The following is a 26,826-nucleotide window of genomic DNA, read 5'->3' as shown; positions in this document are numbered from 1 at the left end:
AAGAAATCCTCTTCCTCAGCACCCTTACCAATTTGGTTCACCCAATCTATATGTAGATTGAAGTCACCCATTATAACTACTGTTCCTTTATTGCACGCATTTCTAATTTTCTGTTTAATGCCATCCCCAACCTCACTACTACTGTTAGGTGGCCTGTACACAACTCCCACCAGCATTTTCTGCCCCTTAGTGTTATGCAGCTCTACCCATACCAATTCCACATCCTCCAGGCTAATGTCCTTCCTTTATATTGCATTGATTTCCTCTCTAACCAGCAATGCTACCCCACTTCCTTTTCTTTCCTGTCTATCCCTCCTGAATATTGAATATCCCTGGATGTTGAGCTCCCATCCTTGGTCACCCTGGAGCCACGTCTCTGTGATCCCAACTATATCATATTCATTAATAACTATCTGCACATTCAATTCATCCACCTTGTTATGAATGCTCCTCGCATTGACACACAAAGCCTTCAGGCTTGTTTTTACAACACTCTTAGCCCTTATACAATCATGTTGAAAAGTGGCTCTTTTTGCTTTTTGCCCTGGATTTGCCTGCCTGCCACTTTTACTTTTCACCTTACTACTTTTTGCTTCTATCCTCACTTTACACCCCTCTGTCTCTCTGCACTTGTGTTTGAGGGTCCATAATGATGGATGCCACATTTTTGAGTTATTGCTCCTTGAATAAAAACACAAAATGCTGGCAGAACTCAGCAGGCCAGACAGCATCTATGGGAGGAGGTAGTCGACGTTTCGGGCCGAAACCCTTCATCAGGAATGAAGTAACATGGGATGGTCGAGGGGGGATAAGAAGTGGGGGGGGGGGGGAGGGATGAAGTAGAGAGCTGGGAAGTGATAGGCTGAAGGGAAATGGGCTGGGGGAAGGTAGAAAATTATGGGAAATAAAAGAGAAAGAAAGGTAGGGCTGGGGGGAGATTATAGTGAGGGGGGAAAAGAGAGAGAAAGAGAACCAGACTAAAATTATAGATAGGGATGGGGTAAGACCTTCGTTGATACCCCTGCCCCCCTTACCCCATCCCTATCTATAATTTTAGTCTGATTCTCTTTCTCTTTTTCCCCCGAAACGTCATCACTACCTCCTCCCATAGATGCTGTCTGGCCTGCTGAGTTCTGCCAGCATTTTGTGTTTTTATTCATTTCCAGCATCTGCAGATTCACTCTGTTACCATTGCTCCTTGAAGACGTCCTAGGTGCTGGGGAGGCCACCTTCGCCCATGATGGAGCTGAGAACTTTCTGCAGCTTATTTCCACCCTGTACAGTGGCCCCCACCACACCAGCCAGAGATCCCCAAGGAACCAGAACAATTAGCTTTAGACAAACGATGATACTCAGGGCCCAACAGGGAACTGGAATCATGAGCCTCAGGCTGTATCACTGAGCTTCAGGTGATCAATGGGGTGACCAGTGGAACTTTATCAAAACGTTATCATTGATACCAATGGTATCAATAAACTTTAGTCAACCAATGGGATGCCAGGTCAGCGAGTAGCTGGAGGAAAGAATCTCCGTCGACTAATGGTAAATCGGATGAAAGGGGTTCGAGTGACCAATGGGAAGCCAGATAAAGTGCCACAAACAACCAATCGGGAGCCGGATGAAGGACCAACCAATGAGGAGCCAGCCCAGATGGGCGTGTCGGGACCGGTCTTCAGCCGGCTGCGCGCTGCTGCGCAGGCGCCGTTCTCCGGCCGGGCGGAGAGGGAGGAGTGCGCCGGCGCGGGTAAGATGGCGGACGATAAGGTTAGTTGCCCGGGTGCCGGCGGGCGGATTCGGGGGTTGCCATTGGTAGAGGGAGGGGGATAGGGACGAGGGGATCAGCGGGGAGCGAATGGTAGAGAGCCGCCGCGGCGGGAACGGGACCGGACTGGTGCTGAGGCCTCGGATTTGTATGAAGTTCAGTGCCACACCTGGGAGGGGCCAGGAGTGACGGGGAGTGTAGGCTACTCGCCCTGGATGGGGGAGGTTGGGTGGGGATGGGGCAGGGAGCAAGAATAATATGAGCATTGGGAGGTAGGAAGAGCGAGCTGGGCTAAGGGCAGGGAGGTGGAATGGGGGTATTAAGGATGATGTGGGCATGGGGAGTGGTATGGGGTGAGAAGATGGGGAAGTGCAGAGAGGGAGATGCGGTTAAGGATTGGGAGGTGGTTGGGAAGAGATGGGACAGGGTGATGGGGTGCGAGTATGGAGTAGAGATGGGTAGGTGGGGAGGGGTTAGGAAGGATGTAGTCGGCAAGAGGAGTGGTGTGAGAGTGAGGAGATGGAGTTTGGATTGGGAGTTTTGGAAGGAATGGACAGGTGCATGTGGAGAGATGGGGTAGGATGTTGGGTGGGGTAAAGATGGGTTAGGGAACATCTAACCCATGGTTAGATAGATGAGTGTAGAGCTGTATAGGGGGTGTGGGGGGAAGAGGTGGGACGGGTGTGGGTTCTGGGCCACCAGAGGGAGGCAGAGAAGGTGGGACATTTTGGGCCTCAAGAAGGGAGCAGCTGGGCTTTTAGGAAAGGTGAAGAAAAGAGGGAAGGTTTTTATTGCAGATTTTAATCTGGTAACTTTTGGTCTTGCCGCAGGACACACTGGGTAAGCTGAAGGACCTTGCACAGCTGAAGGGTCAACTGGAGAGCATCCAGCGGAAGGTGGAGGAGGAGGTCCAGATGGGACTGCCGAATGTGAGTATGAAGTAAATTAGAGTGATTTAACCCCCTGTGGATAGTACGGTTTAAGATTGATGTGGAGGTCTCAAGATGGTGCTTATGGAGTGAAGCTGTTTTAGGCTTCGCTCCAATCCTTTTACTTTTTTCTACCTACAATCACCCCTTAATTGACCTGTTTATACCTATTTTAAAGGGGTTGATACTTATGAAATTTTTTTCAACTGTTTGAATTATTTTTTAACTCGTTAAAAAGTCTAAACTATGAGAACCTAAGGAATCGAAACTGGTGAAAGAACTGGTAACTTTGGAAGCAATTGCGAAACTTATGGACGAGAGACTTGGAAAACTGGAGAATAAACTAACCCCAAAGCTTTCTACGCTTGATGAAATTTTAAAGACAGTCAATGCAAAACTTCAATCACTTGCACTGGATTCTCAACAACAGCAAGCAAGAATTTTAGCTCTCGAAGATGCCAGAGAGATTGCAAAATTGAAACTCTGAAACAACAGCAATCTTCGACTTCTCAACTGCTAGATCATTATAAATCTAAAATACTGATCTTGAAAACCAGTCTCGAAGACAAAATCTTCGGCTAATTGGGCTTCCGGAAAATTTTGAGAACGGTGATCTGACTGTATTTTTCTCTAAGTTTTTAATGGACGTCTTCGGCTCAGAAGTTCTGTATACCCCTCCAATAATCGACCATGCACATCGCATTTCTCGTTTTCAACCAGCTCAAGGTACGAAACCACGACCAGTGATTCTCCGGATTCATTATCCTCATACTAAAGAACGTTTGATTTGGGCTGCCTGGAAAAATGATATGATCAGCTTTCAAAATTTCAAATTTCGTATTCTGGAAGACTACAGTCCCGAAGTTTTGAAGGCAAGAATGGCTTTTAAATCGGTTATGTCGGAAATTAATCAGAAAGGCTACAAACAAGCGTTGTTATTTCCAGCACAATTGAGAGTTACGCTCAAAGATGAGACTTGTCGGTTGTTCAAACTCCAGCGGATGCTCAAAGATATTTTGAAGAATAGTACTTTTTTCACTGCGAGTTGACGAATGTATTTTTACTATTTGTATTGATTTTTTTCTTTATGCTAATAATTAGTCTATAGATTCGGACCTTTTATAATTTGATAATTCTTACGTGATGGCTGATAGTGTATTTTTTACACACTTAAGTAAAGGTCCTTTTTGGTTTATTCTGAGTTCTTTTTATATTATTATTCTGTTAGTTTTGAAAGTAACATTAGATTTTTTTTAAGTTTATATACACTTTTTATATCTTCAACGCTTAAATATTAACTTTTTTCTAAGATGCCGTTTCTTTTTCCCATAAGACCTTAGTGCTTAGATACGTCACATCCATTTGGATGTGTCTGAACAAGATGGACTTTTTAAAAATATTAATACAATATTATCCATTCTTGGGTTTTAACATTTTAGTTTTTTTTCTTTTTTCTTTTAATCCTTTTTTATATATATAACACTAGTTTTATAGTTTAATCGTTGTTAGACTAACCCTTTTAAAAAAAATATGGGTGGTTTGTGTCTTTTTTTTACTTTATCGTTTAAGTTGCAGTCTTGAGACATGGGGGTAAGTTAGTATTAGTTTGCCTGCTTGCCTCTTGGCTTTTTTTCTGGGGTTTTGAAGGTGGGGGAGGGTGATTCTTTTTGTTTTGCTTGCCTCTTGTTTAGTACTACTTCATGGGCTGACTCAAAACTACAAAAATGGTTGGAGTGTCATAGCTTCCGGTTCCTACTTGAACTTACTTCCCTCTTCCGGATTCATGAGTTCATTTTTTTTTAACCTTATGTGTTAACTGCGATAAATATTGGCAATATGGATAAGATTATTTATTTTGTTTCTTGGAATACTAATGGTTTAAATCATCCGATTAAACAGAAAAAAATATTCAAAGTATTCCACAGAATGAATGCTAATATCTTTGTACAAGAGACTCATGTGAGGAAGGTGGATAGTCAAGGTTTTTTTAGGTTTTGGAAAGGTCAACAGTATCACTCGAATTCCCAAGCCAAAGTAAGAGGTGTTTCCATTTTTATAGATTCTCAACCTCTTTTATACACTATGAAAATTTCAAACCCACAACGTAGATTTTTGCTTATTACTGCTTCACTTTTTAATCAAAAAGTTATTTTAGTTAATGTTTATGCTCCAAACACTGACTGTCCTGAATCTTTAAAGTGTTTATTTACATCCTTTCCTAATTTAAATGAGTACATGTTGATAATGGGTGGGGATTTTAACTGTTGCTTAAATCCTTCGATGGATAGATCTAAGCCCACCCAGGTTCTTCCAAATAAATCAGTCTCTCTTATTAATTCCTTTATGGTTGATACTGGAATTTCTGAAATTTGGCAATTCATACACCCCAAAGATAAAGAATTTTCATACTTTTCGCATGTTTATAATTATTCAAGAATTGACAACTACTTTATTTATCTTTGTTTACTTACAGATGTTATTGATTGTAAATATGATTCCATTACCATCTCTCACCATGCACCTTTGAAGCTATCTATTAAGACAATGGATTCATCTTCTAATGCTAAATCTTGGAGGTTTAACTCTACTGCAGAACTCAGACTTTCTTAACTTCATTAAACAACAAATTGATTTGTTTTTTTCAACAAATTCTACAGAAGAGATCTCGAGTGGAACATTATGGGACACTTTTAAAGCATTTAATCGTGGACAGATTATTTTATACTCTGCTGGAGTTAGGAAACGAACTAATACTGAAATATTGCCATTGATCGATAAAATTAAAGAAATTGATAAGATTTATTCAGTGACCCCCAGTAAAGAACTTTATAAAGAGAGAGTTGAACTTCAAATGGAGCATAGTTAGTTATTATCCTCTTTGAAAATCAGTTAATTAAATCTGGAACCCAGTTTTATGTACATGCAGATAAATCTGGCAAATTATTGACTAATCAATTGAAAACTGCTTCGGTTAAACGACAAATCACTAAGATTTGTAAACAAGATGGCACTTTGATTGATCATAAAGAGATAAATAAAGCCTTTCAAAATTTTTATAATTCTTTATATCAATCAGAATTTGTTGAGGATTCTTCCATAATGGATGAACTTTTAAGAAAATTGAATATCCCAAAACTAACAACAGAAGATAGTGTACTTCTAGATGCACCTATTACGGAAACCGAAATAAAAGAGGCTATTTTTTCACTGAATTCAGGTAAAGCCCCTGATCCGGGCAGTTATACTGCTGAATTTTTTAAATCCTTCTCTTCTACACTCTCTCCTTGGCTTTGTAAAATTTTTAAAGATGCGTTAACTGTAGGTAAATTACCACAATCTTTTATGGTGCCTCCATTGCTCTAATTCTTAAAAAAGATAAAGACCCCACTGAATGTGCATCCTATCGGCCTATATCCTTGTTGAATACGGATTCTAAGATTTTTACCAAAATTTTGGCCACTAGAATAGAAAATATATTACTGTAGCGGTGTGCTACACGCTGTGCTAAAATAACAACACGGAGTCGGTAAACTGCAGTCAAAGATAATTTTATTCGAACTTCACAGCCTTGCTTTAAAGCCTCCCTCATCCCGACCTCCCCGGGCGCGGATGCTCCAAGAGACACGTACTCACAAACACCCGCAGGCTTTTCTCCCTTTGTTGCGGAAATGGCCTTTGTGCCTGTACGCTGGCTATTTGTAAGCCGGTTCGAGTGTGCTAGGAAGTGGGTCGCCACATAATCCCCCCCCCCCCCCAGAACCGGCTTTACACCCCCCAATGTCCACAGTCTAGGCCAGACCCTGTTTGGGAGGTCGGCCTCTGCGCCGCGGTGCTGGAAACTCGACCAGTTGCGCCAGGTCCACATGGGCCAGTTTGAGTCAGTCCACCGTGAAAACCTCCTCTCTCCCCCCAATGTCCAGCACAAACGTGGACCCGTTGTTCCGGAGCACCGTAAACGGCCCCTCGTAGGGCCGTTGCAGCGGTGGCCGATGCCCGCCCCTTCGTACAAACACAAACTTACAGTTCTGCAGGTCTTTGGGTATGCAGGTCGGGTTCTGCCCATGCTGCGAAGTGGGTATGGGGGCCAGGTCACCGAGCCTCTCATGTAGTCTGCCCAGGACTGCTGCGGGTTCTTCCTCTTGCCCCCTTGGGGCTGGTATGAACTCCCCGGGGACGACCAGGGCTGCGCCGTACACCAACTCGGCCGACGAGGCGTGCAGATCGTCTTTGGGCGCCGTGCGGATGCCGAGTAGGACCCAGGGAAGTTCGTCCGCCCAGTTAGCTCCTCGCAGGCGGGCTATGAGAGCCAACTTTAGGTGATGGTGGAAATGCTCCACTAGTCCGTTCGACTGTGGGTGGTAGGCAGTGGTGTGGTGCAGCTGTGTCCCCAAAAGGCTGGCCATAGCTGACCACAGGCTGGAGGTGAACTGGGCGCCTCTGTCGGAGGTAATGTGGGCCAGTACACCAATGCGGGACACCCAGGTGGCAATCATTGCCCGGGGGCAAGATTCGGAGGTGGTGTCGGTGAGCGGGACCGCCACTGGCCATCTAGTGAACCGGTCCACGATAGTCAGGAGGTGCCGTGCTCCGCGCAACACTAGCAGGGGATCCACGATATCCACGTGAATGTGGTCGAAACGCCGGTGGGTGGGGTGGAACTGCTGCGGCAGAGCTTTGGTGTGCCGCTGAACCTTGGCCATCTGGCAGTGCATGCACATTCTGGCCCATTCACTGACCTGCTTGTGGAGTCCGTGCCAAAGAAACCTGCTGGAGACCATCCGGATGGTTGTCCGGATGGAGGGGTGCACCAAGTTATGGATGGAGTCGAAAACACATTGCCGCCAAGGTGCCGGGACGACGGGGCGGGGCTGGCAGGTGGCAACGTCACAGAGTAGGGTCCTCTCACCTGGGCCTACGGGGAGGTCCTGGAGCTGCAAACCAGAGGCTGCGGTTCTGTAACTCGGGATCTCCTCATCTGCCTGCTGTGCCTCTGCCAGCACCTCAAAGTCTATCCCTTGGGAAAGGGCATGAATGTTAGGGCGAGAGAGCGCATCCGCCACAACATTGTCCTTACCCGAGACGTGCTGGACGTCCGTCGTGTATTCAGAGATGTAGGACAGGTGGCGTTGTTGGCGGGATGACCAGGGATCAGACACCTTCGTAACATAAAGGTAAGCGGTTTGTGGTCCGTGAACACGGTGAAGGGCCTACCTTCTAAGAAGTACCTGAAATGCCGGATTGCCAGGTATAGCGCCAACAGTTCCCAGTCAAAAGCACTGTATTTGAGTTCGGGTGGCCGCAGGTGTTTGCTGAAAAACGCTAGGGGTTGCCAGCGACCCACGATGAGCTGCTCCAGCACCCCACGGACTGCCATGTTAGATGCGTCCACTGTGAGGGCAGTAGGGACGTCCATTCTGGGATGTACTAGCATCGCGGCGTTCGCCAAGGCTTCCTTCATTTGAATGACTCCTCGCAGACTCCTCGTCCCAAGTAATGTCCTTGCCCGGACCCGACAGCAGGGCGAACGGGGCACATGATTCGGGCAGCTGAAGGGAGGAAGCGGTGGTAGAAATTAACCATACCTATGAATTCCTGAAGGCCTTTGATCGTGGTGGGTCGGGGGAAATGGCGGACCGCATCTACCTTAGCGGGCAGAGGGGTTGCCCCATCTTTAGTAATCCTGTGGCCCAGGAAGTCAATGGTGTTGAGCCCGAACTGGCATTTGGCTGGGTTGATTGTTAGACCGTAGTCACTCAGCCGGGCATAGAGTTGATGGAGGTGGGACAGATGCTCCTGACGACTGCTGCTGGCTATGAGGATGTCGTCCAAATAGACGAGAGCGAAGTCCAGGTTGCGTCCCACCGCATCCATTAACCGCTGGAACGTCTGTGCGGCATTCTTCAGGCCGAATGGCATGCGGAGGAACTCGAAAAGGCTGAACGAGGTGATGAGTGCCGTTTTGGGGATGTCGTCAGGATGCATCGGGACTTGATGGTATCCTCAGACGAGGTCTACCTTGGAGAAGATCCGTGTGCCGTGCAGGTTTGCTGCAAAGTCCTGAATGTGCGGCACAGGGTAGCGGTCCGGTGTGGTAGCCTCGTTCAGCCTGCGGTAGTCGCCGCACAGTCTCCAGCCCCCTGTTGCTTTGGGCACCAAGTGCAGGGGGGAGGCCCATGGGCTGTTGGACTGCCGGATGATCCCCAATTCCTCCGTCCTCTTGAACTACTCCTTCGCCAGTTGGAGCTTGTCCCGGGGAAGCCGCCGAGCGCGAGCGTGGAGGGGTGGTCCCTGGGTCGGGATGTGGGGCTGTACGCCGTGTCGGGGTATGGCTGCCATGAACTGCAGTGCCAGAACTGATGGGAAATCTGCCAGGACCCTGGTGAAGTCGTTGTCGGACAGCGTGATGGAGCCGAGGTGAGGGGCTGGCAACTGGGCTGCACCCAGGGAGAATGTCTGAAAGGTCTCGGCGTGGACCAGTCTCTTCCTGGGCAGGTCGACCAGTAGGTTGTGAGACCGCAAAAAATCCGCACCCAGAAGCGGTTGGGCTACGGCGGCCAGTGTAAAGTCCCACGTGAACTGGCTGGAGCCGAACTGTAGCTGCACCTGACAGGTGCCATAGGTCCTTACTGTGCTGCCGTTCACGGCCCTCGGGGGGGACCCAGTGCCCTGTTGCAGGTGTCGTAACTCGTCGGAGGTAAGATGCTGATCTCGGCACCGGTGTCGACCAAAAAAAAGCGTCCCGAACTCTTGTCCCACGCATACAGTAGGCTATCCCAAAGGCCAGCCGCCGTAGCCATCAGTGGCAGCTGGCCCTGGCGTTTCCCGGGAACTTGCAGGGCAGGCGACAACGGCGGGCTTCTGCGCCCCACCGCTGGTGGTAGAAACACCATTGTTCGTTGGACTCCCCACCCCTGCCTCTGGGGTTAGGGGGCTCTGCGGCCGGGCCTGGACTGGTTTGCTGCTGGGAGCGTGGCCGGGTGATCTGTGCAATGGACGCCCCACTCACCTTCTTGGCATTCCACAGCAAGTCCGCCCAGGCTGCCACCTTCCGGGGGTCACTGAAATCCGCGTTGGGACAGCAGCAGGCGTATGTCCTCGGGCAGCTGCTCTAGGAATGCCTGCTCAAACATGAGGCAGGGTGTGTGTCTGTCGGCCAGAGACAACATCTCATTCATTAAAGTCGATGGAGGTCTGTCTCCCAAGCCGTCCAGGTGCAGTAAACGGGCAACCCGCTTGCACCGTGAGAGTCCGAAAGTCCTGAGGAGCAGGGCTTTGAATTCCATGTACTTGCCGTCCGCCGGGGGAGACCGTATGAACTCTGCAACCTGGGCCGCTGTGTCCTGGTCGAGGGAGCTCACCACGTAGTAGTAACGGGTGTCCTCTGAGATTATCTGCCGAACGTGGAATCGGGCTTCTGCTTGATGGAACCATAGTTGAGGTCGTAGCGTCCAGAAGCCTGGCAGTTTCAACGAAACCGCATGAACAGATGCAGCGTTGGTCATCTCTGGTCCAAAATCGTTTGGACCGTCGGGGTCACCAGTTGTAGCGGTGTGCTACACGCAGCGCTAAAATAACGACACGGAGTCAGTAAACTGCAGTCAAAGATAATTTTATTCGAACTTCACAGCCTTGCTTTAAAGCCTCCCTCATCCCGCCCTCCCCGGGCGTGGATGCTCCAAGAGACACATACTCACAAACCCCCACAGGCTTTTCTCCCTTTGTTGCGGACCTGGCCTTTGTGCCTGTACGCTGGCTATTTGTGAGCCGGTTCGAGTGTGCTAGGAAGTGGGTCGCCACATTACCTCAAACAGTCTCTGAAGACCAGACCGGATTTATAAAAATAGTTATTCATCTTCTAACATTAGAAAATTAATTAATATAATTTATACTCCTTTATCGAAAATACCGGAACGTGTCATTTCCTTAGATGCTGAAAAAGCATTCGTTAGAGTTGAATGGCCATATTTATTTAATAAATTGCAGAATTTTAATTTTAGTCTGAAATTTATATCATGGATTAAATTAATATATTATAAACCTTTGGCTTCAGTTCTTACCAATAATCAGAGATCTTTTTTTCAGTTATCCCGTGGTACGAGGCAAGGCTGTCCTTTAAGTCCTCTATTAATTGACATCGTTTCGGAACCTTTAGCCATCGCCATTCATGAATCACCTAATATTTTTGGTATTACCCATGGGGAAAGGACTTATAAGTTATCATTATATGCTGAAGATTTGTTACTATACATATCTGACCCTGAGAGATCTATTCCTGCTATTTCATCCTTGCTTGCTCAGTTTAGTAGCTTTTCTAGTTACAATCTGAATTTTAATGAGAGTGAATTATTTCCATTAAATATGCAAGTTCCAATTTATAAACACTTACCATTTAAAGTTGTCACAGATCATTTTACTTATTTGGGTATTAAAATTACCAAGAAACATAAGGATTTATTTAAAGTTAATTTTTTACCTTTAATTGACCAAATCAAGCAACTTGTTACCAGGTGGTCCCCATGATCTTTGTCATTGGTTGGTCGAATTAATGCTGTTAAGATGGTAGTATTACCCAAATTTTTATATTTATTCCAAGCATTACCAATTTTTATTCCTAAATCTTTTTTTTGATATTATTGACTCCAAATTAACCTTGTGTGTGTGGCAGAATAAAAATCCTAGATTAAATAAAAAAATATTTACAGAGCCTAAGAAGGAGGGTGGTTTGGCTTTGCCAAATTTGAGATTTTACTACTGGGCAGTTAATATTCGATATTTAATATTTTGGACACAAGAATCGATTATAGCATCTTGCCCACAATGGGTAAATTTGGAATGTAAATCTGTACAAGACTTCTCATTGTTTTCTATTTTAGGATCTTCGCTTCCTTTTGCTTTATCTAAATTGAATAAACAAATAACCAATCCTATAGTTAAACATACATTACGAATATGGTTTCAATTTCGTAAGTTTTTTGGCTTGGATAAGTTTATCTTATCAAGCCCTATTATATCTAATTTTTTTTTTTCGGCCCTCTTTTATGGATCAAGCCTTTGTATTATGGAAAACAAAAGGTATAACATGTTTTCGTGATCTATTTTTAGACAACAGTTTTATGTCCATTGAACAACTATCTAATAAATATATTTTGCCTAAAACTCATTTTTTTAGATACTTGCAAGTTAGAAATTTCTTGAATAATATGTTAGTTTTTTTCAATCTTTTTATTATTGTTTTTAATATCAACAAAATAAAATTGATACATAGATAATGGGATTAAAAACATAGACAATTCAACTGAACATGAAAGAATATATAAGCAATGATTACAGTATAAATGGGTATTCCCAAATCATAGACGATACAATATACAAATAAACAAGGCAAACCTATGTATATCATAATATATAAAAAAAAGAAAAAAATATGCAAAAAAACTAATCTAATAATCTAGTAACTAATAAGAAAAAAAACAAAAAAAGAAAAAAAAAAGGGCTGCTTATAATATCTCACAAAAATACAAAGTCATCAGTGTCGTCAACTCCGATCCTCTCAACATATATAGAATCAAAACTGGAAAATCAAATAGGCCTGGAACAGGGTCATATTACATCATATGAAAATATTGAATAAATGGTCTCCATATCTTTTCAAATTTAATAGAAGTATCAAATACACCTGATTTTTTCTAAATTTAGACATAACATAGTTTGAGAAAACCAATGAAATACAGTAGGAGGATTAATTTCTCTCCAATTCAACAAAATAGATCTTCTAGCCATTAGTGTAAGAAATGCAGTCATTCGACAAGCGGAAGAGGATAAATGGAGTGAGTCCATCATTGGTAAACCAAAAATTGCAGTAATAGGATGAGGTTGTAAATCAATGTTCAATACCACAGAGATAATATCAAAAATATCTTTCCAATATTTTTCCAAAAGCGGACACGACCAGAACATATGAGTTAAAGATGCTATCTCAGACTGACATCTGTCACAAATAGGATTTATATAGGAATAAAAATGAGCCAATTTATCCTTGGACATATGAGCCCTGTGCACAACATTAAACTGTATTAGTGAATGTTCAGCACATATAGATGATGTATTAACTAATTGAAGAATTTTATCCCAATTCTCAATAGGGATAGTAAGGTTAAGTTCTCTTTCCCAATCATTTTTAGTCTTGTAAAAGGGCTCTGAATGTATCTTCATAATTATATTGTAAAGTTTTGATATTAGCCCTTTCTGAAAGGGGCTTAGTTCAAACAAATTCTCCAAAATGCCTGAAGACACAAAATTTGGAAAAGTAGGAAGTGCAGTATTTAAGAAATTCCTAATCTGTAAATATCAAAAAAAAAGAAATCTAGGCAAATTATATTTATTAGATAATTGTTCAAAAGACATAAAACAATTATCCAAAAATAAGTTAGAAAATCGTAATAATCCTTTAGTCTTCCAAGCTAAATAAGCTTGGTCTATAATAGAAGGATAAAAAAAAAATTGGATACAATAGGAATATTTAAAACAAACTGAGTCAACCCAAAAAATTTCCGAAATTGAAACCATATACGTAAAGTATGTTTAACTATCAGGTTGTCAATTCATTTCGGCAATTTGGAAAGAGCAAAGGGAAGAGAAGTCCCTAAAATAGAACCCAGTGCAAATCCTTGTACAGATTTAATTTCCAAGTTCACCCAATGAGGGCTAAAAGATGTATCCCAATCCTTTAACCAACATATCAAATATCGGATAATAACTGCCCAATAATAAAATTAGGCAAAGCCAATCCACCTTCCTTCCTTGCCTTCTGTAAATATATTGTACCTAACCTAGGATTTTTATTCTGCCCTATATATGAGAAAATTTTTGAATCAACATTAGCAAAAAAAGATTTCGGAATAAAAATTGGTACCACTTGAAATATATATAAAAACTTAGGTAAAATAACCATCTTAATAGCATTAATCTGACCTATCAGAGATAAAGATAGTGGTGACCACTTAGTAAACAAACATTTAATCTGATCGATTAAGGGTAAAAAATTAACCTTAAATAAGTCTTTATAGTTTTTTGTAATTTTAATCCCTAAGTAAATAAAAGAGTCATTAATTAATTTAAAAGGTAAATTTCCATAAATTGGAACCTATCTATTTAAAGGAAACAATTCACTCTTATTAAGATTTAATTTATACCCGGAAAAATCACTAAGTCGAGCCAGCAATGATAAAACTGCAGGAATGGATTTCTCGGGATTAGAAATAAATAATAATAAACCATCTGCATATAATGATAACTTATTATATAACTTATTATCTGTCCCACGATTAATGCCAAGAATATTCTGTGATTCTCTGATAGCAATTGCCAAGGGTTCTAAGGCAATATCAAATAATAATGGACTAAGAGGACAGCCTTGTCTAGTGCCCCGAAATAAACGAAAAAAGGGAGATCTTTGATTGTTAGTAAGCACCGAGGCTACTGGAGTATGATATATCAGTTTAATCCAGGAAATGAATGTCGGACTAAAATTAAACTTCTCCAACACATTAAATAAGTATGGCCATTCAACTCTATCAAATGTTTTCTCTGCATCTAATGCATTAACACATTCTGAAGTCCTATGTGAAGGAGTATAAACTATATTCAATAGTCTCCTAACATTGAAAAAAGAATAGCGATTTTCCGGTTTGATCTTCCGAAATAATTTGGGGTAATACCTTCTCCAGCCTGGATGCCAGTAACTTAGAAAAGATCTTGGAGTCTACATTCAATAAGGATATTGGTCTGTAGGATGCACAGTCAGTAGGGTCTTTATCTTTCTTCAATATTAAAGAAATGGAAGCTCTATAAAAAGATTGTGGCAAATTGCCCAGTCTAATTGCTTCTTCAAAAACCCTGCATAGCCAAGGAGAAAGAGTAGCGGAAAACATTTAAAAAATTCCACTGTATACCCATATGGACCTGGTGCTTTCCCAGAATTCATGAAGGAAATAACCTTTAATTTCTGCATCCATAATAGGAGTTTCTAATATTGAAAGATCATCTGATGATAATTTTGGAAAATTAAATTTCCCAAGAAAATCACACATGCTATTACGATCTTGAGGGAATTCAGAATGATACAGGGAGGTATAAAAATCTTGAAATGATTTATTTATCTCATCATGGTTAACTGTCAGATCCCCATTCTGCTGACGGATCTTAGTAATTTGACGTTTAACCAAAGCATTCTTCAATTGACTAGCCAACAGTTTACCCGATTTATCACTGTGTATATAAAAATCAGATCTGGTTTTCTATCAAAGATGTAAGTAATAAACTATGTTCCATTTGAAGTTCAACCCTTTGTTTGTAAAGCTCCTTACTAGGAGTGATCAAATATTTCTTGTCAATCTCTTTAATTTTATCAACCAATAGAAGAGTTTCCTTCTTAATGCGTTTTCTCAGACCAACAGAGTAAGAGATATTCTGTCCACGTATATATGCTTTAAAAGTGTCCCAAAGTGTTCCACAAGAAATATCATCCGTGGAATTAATTGAAAAGAAGAAATCGATCTGTTCATTCATAAATTTAATGAAGTCCGGATCTTGCAGTAAGGTAGAATCAAATCGTCATTGTCTAGCATTAGAAGCTGTATCCGTAAATTTAATGGAAAGTTTTAATGGAGCATGGTCTGAGATGGCTATAATATAATTACAACCAATTACTGATGGAATAAAACAAAAGTCAATAAAAAAAAAGTCAATTCTCGAGTAGGAATGATAAACATGGGAGAAAAATGAAAACTCTTCGTCCTTAGAATGCCGAAATCTCCAAATATCAAAAATTCCATTATCAGTCAAAAAAGAGTTAATACAAGTGGCCGACTTATTGGGTAAAGTCTGAGTAGATATAGATTTGTCCATCAAAGGATTTAAACAACAATTAAAGTCACCACCCATTATTAACTTATATTCATTTAGATTCGGTAGAGAAGTAAATAAGGACTTAAAAAAATCAGGATAGTCCACATTTGGATCATAAACATTAACCATAGCAACCTTTTTGTTAAAAAGTAAGCCACTAATTAACAAAAATCTACCATTCGGATCCGAAAAGATATCATGTTGGACAAATGCAATAGAGGAGTCAGTAAAAATTGAAACTCCCCTTACTTTGGCATTCGAATTCGAGTGATACTGTTGATCCCTCCAAAGCCTAAAAAAGCAATAATTGTCCTCTTTCCTCACATGAGTTTCTTGTACAAAAATAATATGAGCATTAAGTCTTTGGAATACTTTGAAAATCTTTTTCCGTTTAATCGGATGGTTTAAACCATTAGTATTCCAAGAGACAAAATTAATGGTCTGAGCCATATTTCTAAAATCAACCCTTTGGTAAATAAAGGGTTAACCAAACTATAAACTCATGCACCCGGAAGAGGAACAAAAATAAGGAGGGGACCCGGAAGTGACAACATCGCGGACATATTTGTAGTTCAAAATCAGCCCAAATGAGAAAACTGAAAAAAAAAGGTAAAAGAAACATAAAATTTAGAAAATTTAGAAAAAGACCTCCCACCCCCCACCCAAGAGGAAGAAAAAAAAGCACCACAGCCAAGGATAGGCTGGGAAAAGGGAAAAATAAAACTAAATCTACCCCCATATCAGCAGAAGACAACTCCGTATATAAAGGATATTAAAAAAATCCACCCAAACTCTAAAAAAAATTATAATCACTATACTAAAACCAAACTTCTTAATATAATTGGTAGTAAAAAAAAGAATATAATCACTAGTAACTTATAAATTGGGTTAAAACCCAAACAAACCAAAAAGAAATTTAAACTGTGATAAGAGATGCATTATAGGAAGAAAACGAGAGAGAAAAATGGCGAAATCATAAAAAAAAGCCAAAAATATTTTAGAGAAAATACCGCCATCTTAATAAAATAAATTCACCTTCGAAGGATTAAAAATTCACCTTGAAGGATTAATAATAATAACCAAGGATAAAGTACAGTGGTTGAAGTAAGTAAAATAAAAAGATTAGTATGTCGAAAAAAAAACTTTAACTAGAGTATAAAATATAGAGTAAACCTACACCAATAGCCAGAAACAAAATCTGGTTTTGGAAATAAAAACCATCTTGCACGATCAAAATCACTCATTTATTAGAGATGAGTGTCCGTAGCAGTAGGGAAGTTCTCCTTCAGAAAGCTTCTCGCTTCAGATGTAGAAAGGAAAACCTGACATGGAGCATTTGGAGGCGAGATTCTAAGCTTCGCAGGATATAAGAGTGCAGGTTTTAAATTTTTCGCATAACATTCAGACATCAGAGGTTTAAAAAGAAGCCTTGCCTTCATTACTTCTGGACTAAAATCTTCTACTAATCGAAAATTGTGATCTTGAAATTTGACCATCCCTACATGCCGAGCCACACGAATAAGTTGCTCTTTAACATGCACATAATGAAATCGGACAATTACAACCAGTGGTTTAGCTGAAGCACTCGGTGATCGACGCATAATTCTGTGAGCACGATCGTGTAACGGCGGACTATCTGGGAATACAGAGGGGAACGCATCCTTTAAAAGTTGAGCAAAGTACTTCGTGGGGTCCCCTTGTTCAATACCTTCCGGGAGACCAAGTATGCGTAGGTTCTGTCTTCTGGACCGATTCTCAAAGTCGACACTCTTGGCTTTAAGTGTTTCCACCTGTTTAATCGTCGAAAATAAGTTCTGCTGCAGTTCTTCAATTATCAAGTCTCGCTTTCGGGCATCTTCTTGCAGAGTTGTGATTAGAACTTGCTGCTGGTTAACTACTGAATCTGTCTTATCCATATAATCTTGAAAAGCCTTTATATCTTGTTTAAAAATTTGTCGTTGTTCTTCAAATTTTTGATTTAAAACCTCCAAAAGCATTTCATAAGTCAGTTCAGTACTCTTAGGGTCGGTCTGTTTTTTCTTTCCATTTCCGTTAGAATTCTTCCCAGGTTCTTGCCCTTTAGATCTAAGAGCCATTTCTGTACTCATTTCTTCAAAAATTCACAATATACTCTTAAAGATAAGTCCAAGAAAATAGCAAGAATCTTTTGGTGTAGGTACAAATAAGTTAAATAAGGGTGATCATAGGTTAAAAAAAAAGTAAAGGTTATGGAGCGAATCTGAAACAGTACTCACTCCATGAGCGTCTCCTGCTGACTCCAATGTTACAGTTTTTTCTGAAATTATGTCCAGTGGACATTACAGAAAAAGTTTTAGCTCTGAATCCTTGCAGAAGGGTTTAGTAGCCATCATTTATAATATGATCATGAAAATACAGCCAGAGGTATCAGGAAAAATTAAGAAGGAATGGGAAAAAGAACTTCATTGTCTTATACCCACTGAGCAGTGGGAGAAAATTTTACAATTAGTCAATTCTTCTTCTATTTGTGTTAAACATGCCCTAATACAATTTAAGGTTGTACACAGGGCTCATATGTCTAAGGATAAACTTGCTCGATTTTATTCTTATGTTAATCCAACCTGTGACAGATGTCATTCTGAAGTTGCTTCATTGACCCACGTTTTGGTCTTGCCCCTGCTTGCAAAATTATTGGAAAGATATTTTCGGTATTATTTCAACAGTTCTGAATATCAAATTGCAACCGCATCCTATTACTGCAATTTTCGGTTTACCAATGGTGGATAATAGTTGTTTATCCCCCTCAGCTCGGCGGATGATTGCATTTGTTACGTTAATGGCTAGAAGATCTATCCTATTGAATTGGAAAGAAATTAATCATCCAACTATATTTCAGTGGTTTTCTCAAACTATTTTTTGTTTGAGTTTAGAAAAAATTAGAGGTGTTGTCTTTGACCCTTCAGTTAAATTTGAAGAAACTTGGAGACCATTTATTGAACATTTTCCTATGAGCTAAATTGACTTTTCCTAAGCCTTACTTTTATTATCCTTAATTATTTGGACGGAGGTGAGGAGTTATTGACGCTGCTGTGTATATTTGACAATGCAATGGCCCATGTTGGTTAGGTTTTTTTTTCTTTTTTTGGGGGTGGTTTCTTATTTACTCCTTTTTTCGTAATCACTATGAGCTTGGGAGGTTATTATATATGGATTATCATCTATTTGTATTTATACTTTAAACTATTAATTATGTACTCAAACTCTATTCATGTTTGTTTAAAATTAATAAAAAGATTTAAAAAAAAATTGATCTACTGATGGGCAACAGCTTGCTGGCTATTTTCAAAGCGAGAAATACAACAGAGTGCTCTGTGGATAATTTTGGTACCGCGAACAATGAAGAGACAAGCGAAGGCAAGGGTTGAGGCGTGCGAGTGCAAGATGGAGTCGGAGGGAGATCGAGGCATATTTGAGACAAAGTGGGAGACGGAGCTGGAGTGGACAAAGCGGAGAAAAAGAATGTAGGAGTTTCAGCGTCCATCCTCCTAAACTGAGAGCGAGGTTGGATTGACTAGGTACTGGGCCGATTTGGAAAGGCTGGGTATGGGCTGGAACATGGCAGTGGGGTCTAGGCCCAAAGCATATCTCTGCAGCAGAGCCCGGATCCTAATGCGGGAACAATTTAAATGCCAGTCTGGATGGATTGAAAAGGCTGGGTGTCAGGGACCAGAGAAATTCTGCTCGCTCTCATGCGCCGAGACAAGCTCTGGTTGGTCCAGGCTTTGTGTCTGCAAGCTTCATTATGATTTGCTCCACTGTGTGATGAACTGAGGCTGTGGGCCTGTTCAGGCTGCTCCAGGCTTCAGGCCAATGGATTCACTTTCATTCTGAAAGCTGCTGCTTGCTTTTCTTGTTTGCACAGTTAGTGTGTTTTATCCTAATCTGCACATTGGGTGTTGGTCTGTTTTTGAATTGGGTTCTTTCGGGTTTCTTGTTTTGTGGCGGCATGTAAGTAGACAAATCTCAAGGTTGTACAATTTATACATACTTTGATAAGAAATGTACAGGAACCTCAGGGCTCAGACCACGAGGTTCGGGAACAGTTATTACCCTTCAATCCTCAGGCTCCTAAACCAACGTGGGTAACTTCTCTCACCTTAAATCTGAAATGTTCCCACAACCTATTGACTCAAAGTCTCTTCATCTCATGTTCTCAGTCTTATTTAGTGTTTTTTTTGTATTGCGCAGTTTGTCTTTTTGTATGTCGGTTGTTTGTCCATCTTTGCGTGTAGTTTTTCAATGATTCTATTGTATTTCTTTGTTTTGTCATGAATGCCCACAAGAAAACCTACTTGACCTGTATCCCTCTCAACCTTTCCACACCAGCAAACTGTCCCAGTGCCTTTTAAATATTGTCAAAGATCAAGAATCAACTTTATTCACCACATACATTTACATGTATTTGGAACTTGCTATGGTGTGTTGGTTAGGGCACAACATGCAACAAAAAACATCATTTAACAATTATAACAATTCAAAAAATTGCAAAGAGTTGGGAACCGGAGTGCCAGAACAATTAGTGGAGAGGTTGTGGAGGCAGATTTTGCTAAGGCCTCAGACAAAGTCGGGAATCAAAAGGTTGAGCATGGTGTGACTAATGTCCTGACCTGCGTACTGTATATTTCAATGCAAGAAATATCGTAGGAAAGGCAGATGAGCTCAGCGCATGGATCAACAGCTGGAATTTTGATGTTGTAGCCATAGTGAGAATTGCTTGCAGGACTGGCAGTTCAATATTCTGGGATTCCGTTGTTTTACTCATGACAGAGTGGGAGAGATAAAGAGGGGTGGTGATACTAGTCAGGGAGAATGTCACAGCAGTGCTCCGTCAAGACAGACTGGAGAATTTGTCCAGTGAGGTGTTATGGGTGGAACTGAGAAAGAAGAAAGATATGACCATATTACTGGGGCTATATTACAGACTGTCCAACAGTCCGAGGGATTTGGAGAAATAAGTTTATAAAGAGATCGCAGACTGTTGCAAGGAACATAAGGTTGTTGTAGTAGGTAATTTGAACTTTCCACAGATTGACTGGGAATCCCGTACTGTGAAAGGACTAGATGGCTTCGAGTTTTCAGAAAAGTTTTCTTCATCAGTATGTAGAAGTCCCAACGAGAGAGTGTATGGCACTGGATCTGTTATTAGGGAATGGGACAGCAGATGACAGAAGTTTGTGTAGGGGAACACTTTGTATTCACTGAGCACAATGCATTAGTTTCAAAGTAAATAGGCAAAAACGGGCCTGGTCCATGACTTCGAATTCTAAATTGGAGAAAGGCTAACTTTGGTATCAGAAATGATCTGGCAAGTGCAGATTGGGACAGGCTGTTGTCTGGCAAAGGTCTACTTGGAAAGTGGGAGGTCTTCAAAAGTGAAATTTTGAGAGTATGTACATATCAGTATAAAAAGTAAAGATAACAAGTGTAAGGAACCTTGGTTTTCAAAAGATATTGAGGCCCTGGTTAAGAGAAAAAAGGAGGTGCATAGTAGGTATAGACAAGTAGGAGCAAATGAGGTGCTTATGGAGTACAAGAAATGCAAGAGAACACTTAAGAAATCAGGAAGGCTAAAAGATGGCATGAGTTTGCTCTAGCAGACAGGGTGAAGGAAAATCCTAAGGGAGTCTACAGGTATGTTAAGAGGGAAAGAATTGCAAGGGACAAAACTGGTCCTCTGGAAGACGGGAGTGGCAATCCATGTGTGGAGCCAAAACAGATGGGGAGATCTTAAATGCATTCTTTGCATCTGTTTTTACTGGGAAGACAGAGTCAGAAGACAGAATACAGAGTCTGTAGAAGTGAGGCAAAGTGGCATCAACTTCACGGAACCTGTACGGATTACAGAGGAGGAGGAGGTGTTTGCCACCCTGAGGAAAATCATGGTAGTTCCTCAAGGCTTGACAAAGTGTTTCCTCAGATCGTACAGGAACTAAGTTCAGAAATTGCTGGGGCCAGAGCAGAGATATTTAAAACATCTTTAGCGACAGGAGAGGTACCAGGATAGCCAATGTTCCGCTGTTTACAAAAGGCTTTAAACAGAAATCAGGAAATTATAGATGAGCGAGTGGGAAAGTTAGTGTAAGATATTCTAAGGGACTGGATATAGAAGTATTTGGATAGACATGGACTGGTTAAGGATTGTCACAATGGCTTTGTGCATGGTAGGTCATGTCTAACCAACCTTAGATTTTTTTTAAATAGTTACCAGGAAAGTGGATGAAGGCAAGGTAGTGGATGTTGTCTACATGGACTTTAGTAAAGCATTTGACAAGGTCCTGCATGAGAGGCTGGCCAAGAAGGTTCAGTCGCTTGGCACTCAAATGAGATAGTAAATTAGATTCATTTCATAGCTTGTCACACCAGACAGTCAGTCATTCTTTTCTGGCGTGTGGTGTCAAGATTGGTCTCCTTTTGGATTAACTGGGTCATGGTATGAATGTTCCTGACTCAATGGTGGAGTGGCTGACTCAGCGCTCAGCCCAGCAAGAATGGAAAGCATGCTCAAGGGGAGGGCTGACTGGGTTCGAACTTGGGAGCCTTCGCTCCGGAGTCTGGCACCAGCGGGCTAGAGTAAATTGGATTAGATATTGGCTTTGTGGGAGAAGCCAGAGAGTGGTAGTAGATAGTTGCCTCTCTGATTGTAGGCCTGTGACTAGCGATGTGCCACAGGGATTGGTGCTGGGTCCTTTGTTGTTTGTTATCAATGATCTGAATGATAATGTGGTTAATTGGATCAGCAAATTTGCAGACGGCACTAAGACTGGGGTGTAGCAGACAGTGAGGAAAGCCATCATGGCTCGCAGAGAGATCTGCATCAGCTGGAAAAATGGGCTGAAAACTGGCAGATGGAATTTAGGGCAGACAAGTGTGAAGTTTTGCACTTCGGTAGGACCAACCAGGGTAGGTCTTACATAGTTGGTAGGACAGTGAGGAGTGTGGTAGAACAAAGGGATCTGGGAATACTGGTATATAATTCATTGGAAGTGGTGTCACGGGTACAGTGCCTATCAAAAGTATTCACATCCCTTGGAAGTTTTCATGTTTTATTGTTTTACAACATTGAATTACAGTGGATTTAATTTGTCTTTTTTGACACCAATCAACAGAAAAAGATTCTTTTTTGTTGAACTGAAAACGGATCTCTACAAAGTCATCTAAATTAATTATAAATATACAATCAATTAATTTTGTTTCATAAATATTCACCCTCTTTAAGTCAGTATTTAGTAGAAGCAGCTTTGGCAGCAATTACAGCCTTGAGTCTGTGTGGGTAGGTCTCTATCAGCTTTGCACATCTGGACACTGCAATTTTCCCCCATTCTTCTTTACAAAACTGCTCAAGCTCTGTCAGATTGCACGGAGATCGTGAGTGAACAGCCCTTTTCAAGTCCAGCAGCAAATTCTTAATTGGATTGAGGTCTGGGCCCTAACTTGCCCACTCCAGGACATTAACTTTGTTGTTTTTAAGCCATTCCTGTGTAGCTTTGGCTTTATGCTTGGGCTCATTGTCTTGCTGGAAAATATATCTCCTCCCAAGTCTCAGCTCTCTTGCAGACTGCATCTGGGTTTTCCTCCAGGATTTCCCTGTATTTTACTGCATTCATTCTACTCTCTACCTTCATAAACCTTCCAGGGCCTGCTACAGTGAAACATCCTCACAGCGTAATGCAGCCACCACCATACTTCAAAATAGGGATGCTGTGTTTTTGATGTGTGGTGTTTGTCTTATGCCAAACATTACGTTTAGTCTTTTGGCCAAAAATCTTAATTTTGGTTCCATCAGACCAGAGAACTTTCTTCCAGTTGACTTCAGAGTCCCACACATGCCTTCTGGCAAACTGAGTTTTCATATGAGTTTTTTTTTAAAACAGTGATTTTCTCTTTGCCACTCTCCCTTAAAGCTGTGACTGTGGAAGCAGCTGAGTAACAGTTGTATGCGCAGTCTCTCCCATCTCAGCCATGAGAGCTTGTAACTCCTCCAGAGATCACAGGTTTCTTGGTGGCCTCCCTCACTAGTCCCCTTCTTGTACGTTTACACAGTTTTTGAGAACAGGCTCCTCATGGCAGTTGTGAATCTGCCTCATTTTTTCCATTTCTTGGTGATTGAAATAACTGTACTCCAAGGGATATTCAGTGACTTGGAAATTTTCTTGTATCTGTCTCCTGACTTGTCCTTTTCAATAACCTTTTCGTGGAGTTGCCTGGAGTGTTCTTCTGTCTTCATGGTGTAGCTTTTGCCAGGATACTGTCTCCCCAGCAGTGGGACATTGCAGATACAGGTATATTTTTACCACAATCAATTGAAACACCTTGATTGCAAGGTTTTACATTTGTCATTAATTTAGACAATTAATTTGTCATTAATCACGTTGTAGAGATCTGCTTCCACTTTGACATGAGTCTTTTTCTGTTGATCAGTCAAAAAAGCCAAATTAAATCCACTGATTCAATTTTGTAAAACAATAAAACTGTAAAAGTTCCAAGGGGGTGAATGCTTTTTATAGGCTCTGTAGATACAGGGTTGTGAGGAAAGCTTTTGGTACATGTGCCATGGTAAATCAATGTACTGTGTACAGAAGATGTTAAGCTGAAGGTATTTAAGATGTTGGTAAGGCCTAATTTGGAGTATTGTGTGCTGTTTTGGTCATCTACCTACAGGCAAGACATAAACAAGTTTGAAAGGGTGCAGAGGAAACCTATAAGGATATTGTTGGCTCTGGAGGACCCGAGTTATAAGGAAAGATTGATTAGGTTAAAGCTGTATTCTTTAGAATGTAGAAGATTGAGAGATTTGATAGATACAAAATCACGAGGAGTATAGACAAGGTAAATGCAAGCAGGCTTTTTTCACTCAGCTTGGGTGGGACTTATAGCCAGAGGTCATGGGTTAAGGGTGAAAGGTGAGAAGTTTAAGGGGAAACTTCACTCAGAGGGTCATGAAAGTCTGGAATGAGCTGCCTACACAGGTGGTGCTTGCGAACTTGATTTCAATGTTTAAGGCAAGTTTGAATAGGTACATGGATGGAGGGTCATGGTTGTCATACAGGTCAATAGTAGACAATTTAAATGGTTTTGGCATAGACTAGAAAGGCTGAAGGGCCTGTTTCTGTGCTGTACCCCTCTATGACTAATTATATAAGAAATAAAGTTTGAGGTTAAAGTATAGACATGAAGAAAAGTTGTGCATAAATATAGTAAGGATTTACCATGTAAACAATATAAACAGTGGTTTAAAGTATTTACAGGGCATTGCAGTGATGGGAGTAATAGAGAGTGGGTGAAGGCTAACTAGAATGATTGATCAGATTGAATGCTTGTGGGAAGAAACTTTTCAGATGGTGTGAAGTTTTTGTTTTAATAGCCCTGTAACTTTCCAGAAAGGAGCTTTTGGAAAAGGCAGTTTGCAGGGTGTATTGTTTCTGTAATGCTTTTTCCATGCCCACTTCTTTGTCCTGGACACATACAAGTCTTGCCTGTGCTCAGGACATACAAATTGAACGATCCCTGCATTAGAACACCAGAAGTGGAAACAGTTCATTGGTGAGACTGACGGTGGGGGAGTTGCTTGGCCTCAGTTGTGCGGAGTAGGCCCTCATGCTGTGGGATCCATGCGCCCAGGGGAAGAGGTGCTAGAGGCAGTGTGGGAGAGATGTGGCAACAGGCTGGAGTCTGTGCTGGGTTAGGGGATGGCCCCTGCAGGCTGGCTGTCCCATCAGGGCTGGTCTCAGTGTTTGCTCCCTGGAGGACAAGTTGGATTGCCTTCATCCACTGCTTACGCAGCATGAGGTGAGGAACTGCGGCCTGTTTGTTCTTGCAGACATATGGCTTCAGGACAGCATCCATGTACCATCATTGTTCAGGCATAGCACCAAGAGTTATGCTACTATTATTTTATCACTGTGTGCTGTGAGATCCGGCTTTGGTCTGGGTCGACCACAGATGGTGCATTCTAGCTGTCTGCGTGATGTACAAGCCAGGTCAGCAAAATATGGAGAGCAAGCTTCCCCACTCCACGCAGCTGATGAATCCATAGAAACAGCAGACCGATACAGTTTAACACCAGCAGCATCGCAGGAGTTGTCAGTCTGCCTCAAACTCAACGTAGGACTGCCTTAGGACTCCAGCTCCGGATTTTTCCCTCAGGGTTTATTCCTGAAGCCTTCCCCACAAACGGGTATAGCTGAAAGTTGGGAGTTTTCCTTTGATCAACCATGGCTGACGAGATCTATGTTAAGATGCAGCTAACCAGCCTTCGCCTCTTCTGTCTGTAGAAAGGGTTCCACCAGGCTTAATAGCTAAGCCACACATGAAGGCCAGCAGCTGGGCTTGGTTGCCAGAGGCTATTTGATATGCATGTCATTGGAAGCATTTACAGCTCGTGGGAGCTTATCCCCACTATCTCCCCCAGCTATGACAACCTTAAGGAACCTGTGTGTGCTGTGTCCTGCACGTTGGCCTCTGAGGAATGATGTTTCATTTAGCTGTACGTGTCTGAATAGTTGAATGACAACTAAACTTGAGCTTGAATTTACAGCCTTTTGGGGGTGGGGGGGGAGGGGGAGTTTGGCATTCTGCTTAGTGAATAAACAGTATGCCAGGCAAGCTTTTCACTGTATCTAGCTATACATAACAACAAACCTATTCCATTTACTGTTACAGGGTGGCTCGCTACTCGCCTCCCCCTTCCTGAAGGGCTTCCTCGCTGGCTACGTGGTGGCAAAGCTGCGGGCATCTGCCGTGCTAGGCGTGCTGGTGGGCACAGTCACTGGGATCTATGCAGCTCAGAACTACAACATCCCCAACGTGGAGAACTCTGTCAAAGACTACCTGAGCTCCCTGAAGAAAGGACCCAAGTAAGGATCACCCCCTCTCCAACTCTTCTCTCTCTCCACCACCCCCCAACTCCAAACTTCGCCACAGCTTCCAAAACGGCTTTGAGCTTCTCCAACGCCAGCTAACCTCCGGAGGAGAAGGCAGTGGGGAAGAGTTGGATGCAAGCTTCGGGTCAAGATACCCCAAGTATTTTACAGCAGCAGGACGGTGCAATACATAAAAAATTATTTTAAGTTAAAACAAGAAATATAAATAAGCAGAGCAAAGTACATGGTTGTGTTTATGGACCGTTCAAAAATCTAATGACAGAGGAAGAAGCTGTTCCTAAACTGTTGAGTGTGGCTCTTCAGGCTCCTG

At 41.9% G+C, this 26,826-nt stretch overlaps 1 protein-coding gene across 2 annotated transcripts; it reads left to right on the top strand.

Moving 5' to 3' along the window:
- Positions 1 to 1,659: 1,659 nt before the first annotated feature.
- Positions 1,660 to 26,494, top strand: LOC132405658 (SLC35A4 upstream open reading frame protein). 2 transcript variants are annotated; one of them, XM_059990653.1, is made up of 3 exons: positions 1,660 to 1,764; positions 2,593 to 2,691; positions 26,296 to 26,494. In XM_059990653.1, the coding sequence occupies exons 1-3, from the start codon at positions 1,750 to 1,752 to the stop codon at positions 26,491 to 26,493; spliced, it is 312 nt and encodes a 103-aa protein (XP_059846636.1). In that variant the 5' UTR covers positions 1,660 to 1,749; the 3' UTR covers position 26,494. The 2 variants fall into 2 exon arrangements, 1 of the variants encoding a protein (XP_059846636.1); XR_009515938.1 differs by lacking the exon at positions 26,296 to 26,494 and adding an exon at positions 5,165 to 6,089 and having other exon boundaries at positions 1,724 to 1,764.
- Positions 26,495 to 26,826: the final 332 nt, after the last annotated feature.

The sequence above is a fragment of the Hypanus sabinus genome, chromosome 15 (genome assembly GCF_030144855.1).
Source record: "Hypanus sabinus isolate sHypSab1 chromosome 15, sHypSab1.hap1, whole genome shotgun sequence".
NCBI classification, from domain to species: Eukaryota; Metazoa; Chordata; class Chondrichthyes; order Myliobatiformes; family Dasyatidae; genus Hypanus; species Hypanus sabinus.
The sequence above is the reverse complement of the archived record's forward strand: the minus strand, read 5'-3'. Positions and strand labels throughout refer to the sequence as shown.